Here is a 14036-nt window from a genome sequence, read left to right on the forward strand (position 1 = left end):
TTTGTTTTTCATGTTATAGCTTGGACAGCTTTTAGCAGCTGCATGCAAAGAGCTACCAGGCCCTAAAGAAAGTAGACGGACAGCCAAAGACCTTTGGGAAGTTGTTGTTCAAATTTGCAATGTGTCCAGTCAGCACAAGCGAGGAAATGATGGCAGAGTTAGTTTAATGAAGCAGAGGGAATCTACGCTAGGTATCATGTATCGGTATGTATTGGTATATTTCTGTCAGTTGCATTTGATTTCTTACTATTTATCCTATTTATTCTATTAACCTATTAAAGGTTGATTTCAAGAACATCAACTTTTATTCTGTGTATCATAAAGATGGACAGTCTTAGGAGTTCTGTAGTATTCGTCTGTGATGCATCTGTGTGCCATGGCCACCTTTGGAAATGTCTTCTGTTTATATGTCACTTTAAGAAATCATTTAATTAACTAGAATTCAAAATCAGCAGTGTTTCAGGTTGAATAGTATGAAAGACTTCACATGTGATTAAAACAGGGAAGAAATGTTACTAGGTTAGTATAACAATAGACTATTACATTCTTTTTCATACTTGCAGAATTGGAGCATTAAGAATAAACCTTCACCTGTAATTTTCTTTCTTGATTTCTATTATTAAATGTGTATTCAAAAATTTTTGTTTTGTCGGAGTGAACTGCTTTCTTTTATCAAAAAATTACGAGTAAGTTTTCTTAAAAATTGCTCTAATTACTGTTGCTGATTTTTGTAGAATATGACTAAAAAATACTGGTTACTTCAAAAACTGATTGAATTATCATTATTTTTTTAGTTTATTTATTTTTTTTAAGAGACAGGGTTTTTTTCTGTCACCCAAGCTGGAGTGCTGAGGCGTTTCACTCCATCTTCTAACTCTTGAACTTAAGCAATCCTCCCACCTCAGCTTTCTGAGTAGCTGGGATTACAGGCACACGTCACCTTGCCCAGCTAATTTTTTGTAGGGATGAGGTCTCGCCTTTTTGCTCAGGCTAGTTGGCAGCTCCTGGCCTCCAGTGATCCTTCCTTCTTGGCCCCTCAAAGTGCTGGGATTACAGGTGTGAGCCACCATCCCCGGCCAACCTCCAGAATTCTGAGGCAAGAAATTATTGCTGAGAGTAGAGACTCCCCAGTCTTAGTGAGGTAGCCAACACTGCTCATCAAGGGAAGGCATTGTTACTTATTAAACCCCAACTATGTACTAGCCTGTTCATACACATTATCTATCTAAGCCTCAAAACCACCCTAGGGGTAGCTAAAATGATGCCCATGTGTGAGATCAAAAACAGAGGCTCAGGTATCTTGCTCAAGGCAAAAGTCAGTAAAATGTCTGGCTGGAATTCACACCTGTGTTGTCAGTCTAACATCAGAAACTGTTGGCCGGGCACAGTGGCTCATGCTTGTAATCACAGCACTTTGGGAGGATGAAGTGGGTGGATGAGGCCAGCAGTTCCAGACCAGCCTGGCCAACACGGTAAAAGTTTGTCTCTACTAAAAATGCAAAAATTAGCTGGGTGTGGTGGTGCACACCTGTAACCCCAGCTCCTCAGGAGGCTGAGGCATGAGAATCATTTGGATCCAGGAGGCAAAGCAGCAGAGTGTCTGCAACCCACCTGCCACCTTTCCAACGCTACTACAAGATTTGCAAGAAGGAAGAAATGGTCATTTGTGAGGAACCGTCTTTATTAACACAGATAAAATAGGGCAGTAGAGAAGTGCTGCAGGCTCGACGTTGCTCCAGCATGGGCATCTGACCAGACTCCTCCCCACAGCCATTGGCATCCACTGTCAGGTTTCAGTGTTCTGGACCTCAGGGCCTTCGTCCTCTCCAATCTAAATGCAGACATTTGACATGGACCAGATTTGCAAAATGCAATACATTCTTATTGACTCTGGTTACCCTGCTGTGCACGAGAGCCATAACCTCTTCCTCCTGTCTAGACTTTGGTCCTTTGACCGACACCCCCCATTCCCTCCCTCTGCCACTCTCTGGCCCCGGGTCACCATCCATCTACTGGCTACTTCAGTGGGGTCAACTTGTTCAGATCGACACTTCTGGGGCATCACGTGGAATTGGTCTCTCTGAGGTGGTGGAGATGCTGAGTAGTGGGATTTCCTCATTTCACGGTGCACACATCTATCTAATCCTCACACTGCATCCCATGAATGTACAAGCATGATTTGCCAATTAAAACAATACTAATAAAGACAGAATAAATATAGTAAAATGCAAGAAGTGCGGCTTCACCGCCCCACCTACCTGATTTTATCAGCCGCCCAACTATGTTGAGCGGCTTCTTCTCTTGGGTGGGCACAGGCAGAAGCATCTCATTAGTATTGAAATGCATCGCCTGGCAGCTCTGCGGCATTGCCTGGCAGCTCTGCGGCAGCCCCGGCCTCTTGTTGGCTGAGCCAACACAGCCTCGGGCTGCCTAGCTTGGAGGATGCTTGCTTCCTGTGATGATTGTTGAGCCAGGGTTCTCTGGGTGGTGCTCTGGGTGGAGGAGGCGGCCATGAGGTCGCGCTGGTGGGCTTGTTGAGCCGAAGTTTCTAAATCTTCACTGCCGATGGAGCTCCCGATGGAGGAGGCCACGTGGTCATGCTGGAGGGCTTGCTCAGGCACGGTTTCTAAATCCCCACCACTGCCGATGGAGCTCCCAATGGAGGAGGCCACGTGGTCATGCTGGAGGGCTTGCTCAGGCACGGTTTCTAAATCCCCACCACTGCCGATGGAGCTCCCAATGGAGGAGGCCACGTGGTCAGGCTGGAGGGCTTGCTGAGCTGAGGTTTCTAAATCCCCACCACTGCCGATGGAGTACCAGATGGAGGAGGCCACGCGGTCAGGCTGGAGGGCTTGCTGAGCCGAGGTTTGTAAATCTCCACCACTGCCGATGGAGCTCCCAATGGAGGAGGCCACGTGGTCATGCTGGAGGGCTTGCTCAGGCACGGTTTCTAAATCCCCACCACTGCCGATGGAGTACCAGATGGAGGAGGCCACGCGGTCAGGCTGGAGGGCTTGCTGAGCCGAGGTTTGTAAATCTCCACCACTGCCGATGGAGCTCCCAATGGAGGAGGCCACGTGGTCATGCTGGAGGGCTTGCTCAGGCACGGTTTCTAAATCCCCACCACTGCCGATGGAGCTCCCAATGGAGGAGGCCACGTGGTCAGGCTGGAGGGCTTGCTGAGCTGAGGTTTCTAAATCCCCACCACTGCCGATGGAGTACCAGATGGAGGAGGCCACGCGGTCAGGCTGGAGGGCTTGCTGAGCCGAGGTTTGTAAATCTCCACCACTGCCGATGGAGCTCCCAATGGAGGAGGCCACGTGGTCATGCTGGAGGGCTTGCTCAGGCACGGTTTCTAAATCCCCACCACTGCCGATGGAGCTCCCAATGGAGGAGGCCACGTGGTCATGCTGGAGGGCTTGCTCAGGCACGGTTTCTAAATCCCCACCACTGCCGATGGAGCTCCCAATGGAGGAGGCCACGTGGTCAGGCTGGAGGGCTTGCTGAGCTGAGGTTTCTAAATCCCCACCACTGCCGATGGAGTTCTCAATGGAGGAGGCCACGGAGTCATGCTGGAGGGCTTGCTGAGCTGAGGTTTCTAAATCCCCACCACTGCCGATGGAGTTCTCAATGGAGGAGGCCACGGAGTCATGCTGGAGGGCTTGCTGAGCTGAGGTTTCTAAATCCCCACCACTGCCGATGGAGTTCTCAATGGAGGAGGCCACGGAGTCATGCTGGAGGGCTTGTTGAGCCAAGGTTTCTAAATCTCCACAATTGCTGATGGAGCTCTTGATGGTCGGGGAGGCCATGGGGGCATGCTGGGGGTCTGGATTAAAACTCTCTGCCTTCCTCTTCAGGCCAGCAGGTGAACTGGAACCTTGTGGGCTGGCAGGTGAACTGGAACCTTGAGTGGATGGAGAACAGGTGGAATCCCCAGGAGCAAGGGCCTGTAGTCTGTTGGTGGCTCGCTTTCTTATTCTATCAAAAATAAGGTAGGTGGCCATGGGATAATTATATAAGTTGTTTTTAATTGCCTTGGCGACTTCCTTAGGCCTGAATCCCACAGCCACCAAGAGCTGCATCGTTTCAGGGTTTGGGTGCAGGATTTGCTCTTCATGGGTCGTTACAGGCAACTGCTGGCCGTTGCTGACCCACGGGTCCCCCAGGATTTCCTGTACTGTGGGCCGCTCCCTGGGATCTCTGATTAGCAGTTTCTTCATTAGACTTTTAAGGCCTTCCGAAAAAAAGGCCGGGCAAACATACCTTCCAGATTGAATTTTTCGTTTGAGGACCGTACGAAAGTTTGAGAAGAAGGGCCGACGCCTGGACATCATCTCGTACAAAGTGACGCCTAGGCTCCAAACATCCATGGCGGGGCACTGGTAGGCCTGGTCCAGGATGACTTCTGGGGCCATGTACAAGGGGGTGCCACAACATGTTGTCAGCCACTGCCCCTCATCGTAAGTTGTCGCTAACCCAAAGTCGGCGATCTTGATCTTTCCTTCACCGTCCAACAGGATGTTCTCCGGCTTCAGGTCTCGATGGGCTATTCTCCTAGCATGGCAGTACTGCATTGCTGACAGCATTTGTCGGAACATAGCCCGGGCCTCCTCCTCTGTCACGTAGTTGCTGTGCAGCCACTGGTGCAGGTCTCCTCCTGATGCGAATTCCATTACTAAGTGGCATGCCTCTGTGGTGTTAATTATTTGGTATAATTCTATGATGTTGGTGTGGTGCACAGATTTTAAAATAGTCAGCTCTGTCTCGCTAATGGCGACGCTGGCGCCAGTTTTGCGGGTGGTTTTCACGGCCACCTGGGTGCCAGTCAGCAAGTGGCGGGCCAGCTTCACCTCGCCGAAGGCACCACTGCCAATGAGGTGCGCTACTTCGTAATACCGTAGCCCCTGCTCAGGTGGGGTGTGGGCCAATATCTGCCCCATGGTGACTGATGGGGGCAGATCACTACACTACACTAACTACACTACTACACTAACTACACGACTAAATACTAAGCAACAATACTGATTATACCAAAGTACACTAAAATACTAAGCAACTATACTAACTACACTAACAATGCTAACTAGAAAAACACCAACACCCCTCCCACAGAAACCCTCCCCCACCCCAAACACCCCCCACCCCAAACACCCCCCACACCCAACCCCCTCCACACACACAAACACACAGATACAACACACACACGCACACACGCGCACACACACACACACACACAACTCGCAAATCGCAATCGCTGGTCTGAATCCACAGGTCACCAAAGAAGCTTCCAGGGATATCTTAGACCAAAAACCATGACCCAGCCAGGGCCTTATATAGGCCCTCCCTGTGATTCCGTCACAAAGGCTTTTCATGACATCAGAGCAAAGCAGGGGCCAATCATGGCTGGGGATCATTCAGAATTCTGAGCATGAGCCAGTCATGGCTGGGGATCATTCACAGAGGTTTTCTCACTTTTGGTCCCCAAAACTTCTTCCTCTTTTAAAAAGAAAAGTGCTTTTGTCTAGATGGGTTATAGAGATTCATATTTAGTTTCCTAGCTATTTAAACTGGTACAACACTTCAACAGCATTTTCAGTTGTAGTTTCTTTTTCTATAATTTTTTTATTATACTCAAGTTCTGGGGTACATGTGTAGATTGTGCAGGTTTGTTACATAGGTTTACAGGTGCCATGGTGGTTTTCAGTCATTTGTAATTTCAAAATCTGAAATAGCTTTTGGATTTTGAAGATCTCCTAATGTCTACATGCAAAATATTCAGTTCCTTTTCTTTCGTCTCTGAACAGTTGGTCTCAACTATTGAGAAGGGAGAGAATATTTTCCTTTCCTTGTAGGGTTTTTCCTTCCTCATGTGGTTGACATTATGTAATGGACACAGAGGAAACAGACATAGCCTACCCTCCACGAGCCCATAGCCTCATCAGGAAGGCCCCCCAGCCATGAAGCTCCTTCAGCATGAGGAGCACCAGGTGAAGCGGGGGCCAGAGAAGAGTGGCCTGGGCCACAGGTCAGCACTGGTGAGGGAGGAAGCGGGGCTTTCTGGATGCCAGTGTGCTGAGCCCTGCGGTGTGAGGAGGGGTCGCCTAAGTGAGTAGGGACAAGGGCAGGAGGGTAGCCTCTGCAAAGGCCCAGGATGACTGAGGGTGGCTCTCTGGAGGGATGCACTAGTCTGAACGAGTGACTGGGGCCAGGTTGGGAGCGCTCAAGTCCTAGGACAGAGGCTGAGCCTGTATTCCAGGGCCGGGGCTGTGGAATAGTTCTGAGCCCCTCGCTGGGCCACAGCCCTGAGACCCTGACTCTGCTCCTGACCTGGGAGTGGGCTCAACTGAACTTCACCTCCTCACCAGCCTCACTGCCTCCAGCCTCCCCCACCCACGCCCCTCCTTTCAGGCTCCCAGAGGGATCCAAGGAAAAGCGACCTCTGGCCTACACCACCCACTGGCTGGCCCTGAGACCTTCAAGGAGAAGCCCTCCTCCTTGTCCACCAGGGCTCACCTGGGCAGCCTGTTCTTCCCACGGCCCTGCCTTACAGACCACCCTGTGTGCCCATGCCCGTGTGGGTCAGGCCATCATGTTTCCTACACACAGTCCCCACTGCCTGGAGTCCCCTGCTTACTCTCCTGCACTGCGTGCCCTCCTGTCCCTTCAGTCCCAGCTGAGATATCTGGCACTCTGGGGAGTGTCCTTGAGCCCCGGACACAGAGGAGCCTCTTCTGCCCTGGATCCCAGGACTGCTTCTGCTTTCCTTCTGCCATAGTGCAGAAACCTCTTACCCCCCCCACACACACACACATGCACGCACATACTCACACCTCACACACACTTGCCACCATCTGGGGACATGGATTTCTGCCTGTTGGACTGCCTCTCTCCCACCCCAGCCTCTCGGGGACCCCAGGCAGGGGTGCTGCTATTAACAGTAGGGGCCCCGTAGGTGCACTGGAGGTGGGGAAGGGAAGGGCTCCCCAGGAATAGCCCTGCATGGATGACAGCCACTAGGAAATGTAGGTCTTTCTACATTTAGGTGGAGGCAGCAGGCACAGGCGGGAAGGAGAAAGTGGGGCTGGATTCCCACGGTTGCTAAATGCCAGGATGAGGTGCTTCTATTGCCTTCTGGGGAGCAAGCTTTGGGAGAGACTGAGGCCCACGAGGGCAGCACTGGGGAGGCTGGTCTGGAGGGAGATGGCCCCCGAAGGGGCACACCTGTGCCTGTCCCTCTTGACTCAGCCCTCACTGGCACAGGAATCCCTTGGTCAGGAATGGGGGCTGTCATGGCCTTCTGCCTGAACACCCTGACATGTTCCCCCCAGGATTCTGCACTTTTTTCTCTTTCTTTTTTCTTTTCGAGACAGAGTCTCACTCCGTCACCCAGGCTGGAGTACAATGGCATGATCTCGGCTCACTGCAACCTCAACTGCCTTGGTTCAGGCGATTCTCCTGACTCAGCTTCCTGAGTATGTGGGATTACAGGTGTGCACCACCACGCCCAGCTCATTTTTTGTATTTTTAGTGGAGACGGGGTTTTGCCATGTTGGCCAGGCTGGTCTTGAACCCCTGGGCTCAAGTGATGGTCCCACCTTGGCTTCCCAAAGTGCTGGGATTCCAGGTGGGAGCCACCGCTCTTGGCCTGCTCCTGCCCTTCCATCTGTGCATTGGAGTTGCCTCTCCCTGTGGGCAGCTGCTGCTTCTAAAGAGGTTGCACCTTTCTCTGTTTCCCCAGGTTGATTTCTTGACCCTCTCCCTATTCTTGCAAGTGTTGACTTATCTGTGCTTGTGGCATGGAAGAATTTAGTGTTCTGTTTTCCACTATCTTACTCTATTCTCACTTTTTCTATTTCCCCATGTTGATAGGGAGGCTGGCTGATTATTTTTATGTCATCATTTGAACTTTTGCCATTCTTTTCTAATCAGAGTGTTTGGATGGTCAAAATGTTTTTGTTCTTTCAAAAATATAAGGAAGAATAGAATGAAAAGAGTAAAAAACAAACACTATGAGACACGTCTGTATATCTGCACAATGGGTTATGATGCAATCACAAATACAGAACTGACTTTAGAAGGGAGCTCTTACTACTGAAAGTGTAATAAACCCTCTCTAAGTCATCAACCCAAGGCAGCCCAAAGCTCATTGGTCTGATACAACAATGGCAGTGACACCCACCCCAGCATGTCATTAAACCACTGCTGTGCTGTAGCCTTTGAGCTGCTGTGAGCCCAAGACCTGCTTTCCTCTGTTAAAAAGGGTGGTTCCGAATGATTGAGGAGTGTTGCAGTCAGGCCAGCTTCAGAGACTTTCCCCGGACCCAGCCAGGCCTGGGTTGATTTGGTGCTTGGTGTGTGGTGGGGACTCAGATGGTGCAGCGCTGTGGGTGGGCTAGAGGTGCCCTGACCATGGGTCTCCTGCCATCCTGATACTCGGGTTTGCTCTTGCCTTTGCCTGGTTCATGGAGGTAGCCCTCACAGGCTCGCAGCAGCGGGAAACAACTTCCTGGCTTCAGGAAAGGCCAAAGTCGGAGTTCACCTTTGCAGTGACCATGTCCCAGAGTCTCCTTTCAGAAACACAGCCAGGGCGCCTTTCTTTGGCTTTTTGCACCTACTGACTGTCTTCACATAGACTGTCACTAAATTAACTTCCTCTAGGGCAGGATAGGTGTAAAGTCGGTGTGGGGAAGCAGCAGAGTGTGAGGAACACAGCTGGAAATGCTGTGCTAAATGGACCTGTCCCCAAGGTGCAGTGTCGGGGAGTAACAGGGGGAGGTGGAAACTGTGGCAAATGAGCACACTGGCCGAGTCTAAGGGCAGCCACCATGCACCTCTAGCTGATTTCTGTTGTTTTTAATCACATCTGTGTTGAGGTCATTCACGTACCATGCAATTCACACACCTAAAGCGTACAGTTCAGGGTTTTTTAGTACATTTTAGAACATTCACAGAGTTGGGAACAATCACCAAACACATCCTCCCCATCCGCTCGCCTCCCCTCCCTTCCCTTCCCTTCCCTTTTCTTTCTTTTCTTTTCTTTCCAGGGTGTCACTCTGTAACCCAGGCTGGAGTGCAGTACTGCCATCTCAGCTCACTGCAACCTCTGCCTCCCAGGCTGAAGCCATCCTCCCACCTCGGCCTCCTGAGTAGCTGGGATTACAGGTGGGTGCCACCGCAGCCAGCTAATTTCTATATTTTACCTGGCTATGGTGGCAACATGATGGGGTTTTGCCATGTTGCCAGGATAGTCTCAACCTCCTGAGCTCAAGCAATCCACCAGCTTCGACCTCCCAAAGTGCTGGGATTACAGGTCTGAGCCACTACTGTGCCTGGCCAGATCAGGCACTTTCTAGACCTTTCTAAAAGCTGTGTCTTGGATTTTGCTTTCCTCCACTGTTAGGTGACGTCCATACATCTAACAGATGCAGAATTTCTAGAAGTTCTGGCACATGGTGGACAATCGTTATGATATTGGCTCTGAGCTCCCTGGGGCCTGGGGCCTGGGGCAAAATGAGAACCACATTAAGCTACATAGTCTTGTTATCATATCAAACAAGGGGAAACCTTCCTTGTTTCTCAGGAGGTGGTCTAGGTGATAGTCCTGGTGTTAGTGTTTGGCCTGAAGCAGGTCAGTGTTGCTTCCTAAGAGCCTCCTTTTTAGTGGGTGAGTCTAAGGGACTTTAACTTGTGTGATTTGTCTCCTTACTCCAGGGAGACCTCTGGGCTTGTACTCCTCTCCAGCTGTCCCCAGGTGACTAGTCGCCTCCGGAAGTTCTTCATTCATGCACGGAGAGCCCAGAGGCCCACAGCCACCTACTGGTGAGAGGTGCTGGGAGGTTCCTAGGGTGGTGGGGAGGTCCCAGCAAACCATGATGTGATCTCTTCCTGCCCCTTTCTCAGTGCTGTCACTAATGGGATCCCAGCTACTTGTGAGGGCAAGATCCAGACCGCCCTGAAACTGGAACACATCGATGGGGTCAATCTTGTGAGTCCGGGTCTGGGCAGGGAAGAGGAGGGATGCTTCTAGATATAGTACTCCTACGGAGAGGAGTCAGGGGTATGGATTTGGGATGGCTGGCTCTCCTGTCCCCTAAAACAGGCAAGTGACCGCTGCCTATACTGTGGCCCTGCCCAGAGTCTGTTGGGAGCAGGGAGGGTCTGGGTATAGCTGCCAGGCCTCTGTAATGCTTGTTCCCTCTTGGCTGGCACCACAGTCAGTTCCGGTGAAGGCCCCATCCTGAAAGGACATCATGGAAGGCGTCAAGAAGACTCTCAGCCACTTTCCTGTGTTGGCCACAGGCTCTGGCCGTGCCCTGGTCCAGCTGCAGCCGCTGACAGGTAAGTCTGTCACCTCGGCCTAAGTGGGTGGATTACAATGTCAGGAGTTCAAGACCAGCTTGGCTAAGATGGTGAAATACTGTCTCTACTAAAAGCTACAAAAACTAGCTGAGCATGGTGGCAGTCCCCTGTAATCCCAGCTCCTTAGGAGGCTGAGGCAGAAGAATCGCTTGAACCCAGGCAGCAGAGGTTGCAGTGAGCTGAGATCGCACCATTGCACTGGAGCCAGATGCAGTGGCTCACACCTGTAATGCCAGCACTTTGGTAGGCTGAGGCAGACAGATCACTTGAGGTCAGGAGTTTGAGACCAGCCTGGCTAACATAATGAAACCTCATCTCTGCTAAAAATACAAAAATTAGCTGGGGGTGGTGGCATGCACCTGTAATCCTAGCTACTTGGGCGTATGAGGCAGGAGAATTGCTTGAACCCGGGAGACGGAGGTTGCAGTAAGCCAAGATTGCTCCATTTCACTCTAGCCTGGGAGACAGAGTGAAACTCCATCTCAAAAAAAAAAAACTGCATTTGGCTCAGGGAGGCGAGGGGCTGGGGAGATAGTGATGATACCAACAGCAGCCTGGGGAGCAATTTGATGGCCCTCAGAGGTGTATGTGACCAGGCCCAGCTGGAGGAGGCAACTCCAGGCTAGCACCCCAGCAGCAAAGAGCAGGCCTTAAGCCCAGTGGCTTCAACAATTCGGGTTGCATCTCATCATGAGTGGATCCCACAGCCAGGCAAATTGACAGCTGTGATTGTCCTGACCTGTTTGTCCCTTTCTGGATGCAGGAGCCATAGTACCAACCTCACTGAAACCATATGGTCTGAGAAAGGGGGTGGTGTTTCCAAAGGACAGGGGGAGGGGTGATACTGGTCGGACAGAAGGAGCAGTTGCCCACCGTCTCTCCTGGCTCTCCTCTTGCTCAGTGTTCCCCAATCAGCTGCAGGTGCACATGGTACTACAGCTCTGCCCTGTGCTTGGGGACCACACATACTCTGCCCATGTGTGCACTGTCCTGGGCCAGTGATTTCTGCTGCCATCTGAGAGCACCAAGTGTGAAACACAGGTACTCCAGCCCACCTGCCTGCTGCTTTCTGGGAGGTAGAGGGAGAGGTGAGCATGGGCAGCATCTCCAGACCTTAGCTGCGTAGCTTGCGACTATTGGGAGGCAGCCCATTTGGCTCCCAAGGCTCTCTCTGTACCCACATCTTGCTGTGTGGCCTTGGGCAAGGAATACCTGCTCTCTTGGGCTTCATTCTGTCCATCTGTTCAATAAGGGAGTTGAAGTGACTGATTTTTTTTTTTACTTTAAATTCTGGGGTACATGTGCAGATCTTACAGGATTCTTACATAGGTATACACATGCCATGGTGCTTTGCTGCCTCCATCCCCCTGTCACCTACATTAGATATGTCTCCTAATGTTATAGCTCCCCTATTTCCCCACCCCCTGCTGTCCCTCCCCTAGCCCCCCACCCCCCAACAGACCCCAGTGTGTGATGTTCCTGTGTCCATGTGTTCTCATTGTTCAACACCCACTTATGAGTGAGAACATGTGACGTTTGGTTTTCTGTTCTTGTGTCAGTTTGCTGAGAATGATGGTTTCCAGATTCATGGCATACATACTGCCATTGTCTAGAGCTCACTCATGTCTCACCAAGCTGTGAGAGGGCTGGGAAACGCAGTTGAGCTGTGCCTAGGAAGAAACTGATCGGGTGACCTCTTAGCCAGTCTCTGCTGCAGTGTGAGTGCCTTGTGAATGTGCAGACCTGTGTGCAAAGAGGAAATGATTAACAGCTGCAGAGCAGGGAGGAATGGAGGAAGCGCTCGCCTTACTCCCATTTCCCTTAGAGCTGGGTACTCAGCTGCTTGGAACATGTGGGGCTGAACACAACATGCCTCTCCCATTCCAGGTCCTGGATGAAGCCCTCCTCAGATGCCTCCAGCTGACCCCCTCCAGACTGCCCAGCTGCCCTTGCACCTCCACTACGTCGGCTCCTCCTCCCAGGCACCAGGGCCAGGGACACCCCCATCGAGCTTCTGGCGCCCCTGCCCCCTTATTTCTCCAGGACCCTACAGTGCTTGGGGCTCCACTTACAATAGTCCTCCTCTGTCCCTGACCCCTCACACACATACAAAGTAAGGGTGGGTCCTCCGGCCAGGCCCAAGGAGAATGAGGTCAGTGCTCAACATGCAGTCAGGTTTAATCCTGGGCTCATCCTGAACAGGCCACTTGCTTGCTGTGTGGCATTGGGCAAGTAACTTGACCTCTTTGGACTTGGGATAATAAAAGTTCCTACCTCGTGTTATGATTCTGAGGATTTGCTAAGAAAGTAAATGTTTATTACGGACCTTGCTTTCTGCTGAGTTGACTACATAGTCTTTTTATTTGGTGGTTTCCATCCTGATTGTGGCTGGGAGATGTTAGATTTGTGTGTGTGTGTGTGTGTGTGTGTGTGTGTGTTAAAATACATCTAAAACTTACCATCTTGGCCAGGGGCAGTGGCTCACACCTGTAATCCCAGCACTTTGGAAGGCCAGGGAGGGCAGATCACTTGAGCCCAGGAGTTTGAGACCAGCTTGGGCAATGTGGAGAAACCCTCTCTCTACTAAAAATAGAAAAATGAGCTGGGCATGGTGGCGCATGCCTGTAGTTCCAGCTACTTGGGAGGATCACCTGAGCCAGGGATGCGGAAGTTGCAGTGAGCTGCGATCACACCATGCCACCTCACTCCAACCTGGGCCACAGAGGAAGACCCTGTCTCAAAATAAAATTTACCATTTTAGCCATTTTAAGCATACAGTTCTGTGGCATTAGTGTACTCACATTGTTGTGCAACCAGTACCACCATCCATCTCCAGAACATTTTCTTTTTTGAGATGGAGTCTTGCTCTGTTGCCCAGCCTGCAGTGCAGTGGCACAATCTCAGCTCACTGCAACCTCCACCTCCTGGGTTCTTGCAATTCTCCAGCCTCAGCCTCCCGAGTAGCTGAGACTACAGGTGCACACTGTCACACCCCGCTAATTTTTTTTTGTATTTTAGTAGAGATAGGGTTTCACCATATTGCTCAGGCTGGTCTCGAACTCCTACGCTCTGGCAACACCTGCCTTGGCTTCCCAAATACTGGGATTACAGGCGCGAGCCACCATGCCTGGCCCAGAACTTTTTAATCTTATAAAACTGAAACTTTGGCCGGGTGCTGTGGCTCATGTCTGTAATCCCAGCACTTTGGGAGGCTGAGGTGGGTGGATTGCCTGAGCACAGGAGTTCAAGACCAGCCTGGGCAACATGGTGAAACCTCGTCTCTCGTAAAATACAAAAAATTAGCTGGGTATGGCAATGTGCACCTGTAGTCCCAGGTACTTGGGAGGCTGAGGCAGGGGAATTGCAAGAATCCAGGAGGCAGAGGTTACAGTGAACCCAGATAGTGCCGCTGCACTCCAGCCTGGGCGAAAGAATGAGAGTCCGCCTCAAAAAATAAAACTTTGTCCCCATTAAACACTAATTCCCCCTGCCCCCAGCCCCTGTTAACCACCATTCTGCTTCTGTCTCTATGAAACTGACTATTCTAGGAACCTCATAAGTGGAGATGTCACATCTTTTTCTTTAAAAAATTGTGAAATAGGGCCAGGTACGGTGGCTCGCACCTGTAATCCCAGCACTTTGTGAGGCTGAGGTGGGTGGATCACAAGGTCAGGAGA

General features: G+C 51.0%; 1 protein-coding gene and 1 pseudogene across 4 annotated transcripts in view; both read left to right on the forward strand.

Annotated features, from left to right (window-relative positions):
- Positions 1-9132, forward strand: part of LOC110568386 (integrator complex subunit 8-like) — a 52234-nt gene extending 43102 nt beyond the window's left edge. The window contains exons 18-20 of one of the 4 annotated variants that reach the window (XR_010345570.1): positions 20-204; positions 7371-7488; positions 9045-9113. Coding sequence is in view for 2 of the 4 variants with exons in the window: in XM_064384302.1 (XP_064240372.1) it covers positions 20-271 (252 nt within the window). In the remaining 2 variants the exon portion in view is untranslated. Of the gene's footprint in view, positions 1-19; positions 641-3857; positions 5128-7370; positions 7489-9044 lie in introns of those variants that run through there. The other 3 variants (XR_010345569.1, XM_064384303.1, XM_064384302.1) reach the window with 3 other exon arrangements.
- A 39-nt stretch (positions 9133-9171) lies between these two features.
- Positions 9172-12684, forward strand: LOC135278020 (mitochondrial mRNA pseudouridine synthase RPUSD3-like; annotated as a pseudogene).
- The last annotated feature ends 1352 nt before the right edge of the window (positions 12685-14036 follow it).

This window comes from Aotus nancymaae, unplaced genomic scaffold, assembly GCF_030222135.1.
Source record: "Aotus nancymaae isolate 86718 unplaced genomic scaffold, 86718_ANA_hifiasm-v0.15.2.pri h1tg000036l, whole genome shotgun sequence".
Classification (NCBI taxonomy): domain Eukaryota; kingdom Metazoa; phylum Chordata; class Mammalia; order Primates; family Aotidae; genus Aotus; species Aotus nancymaae.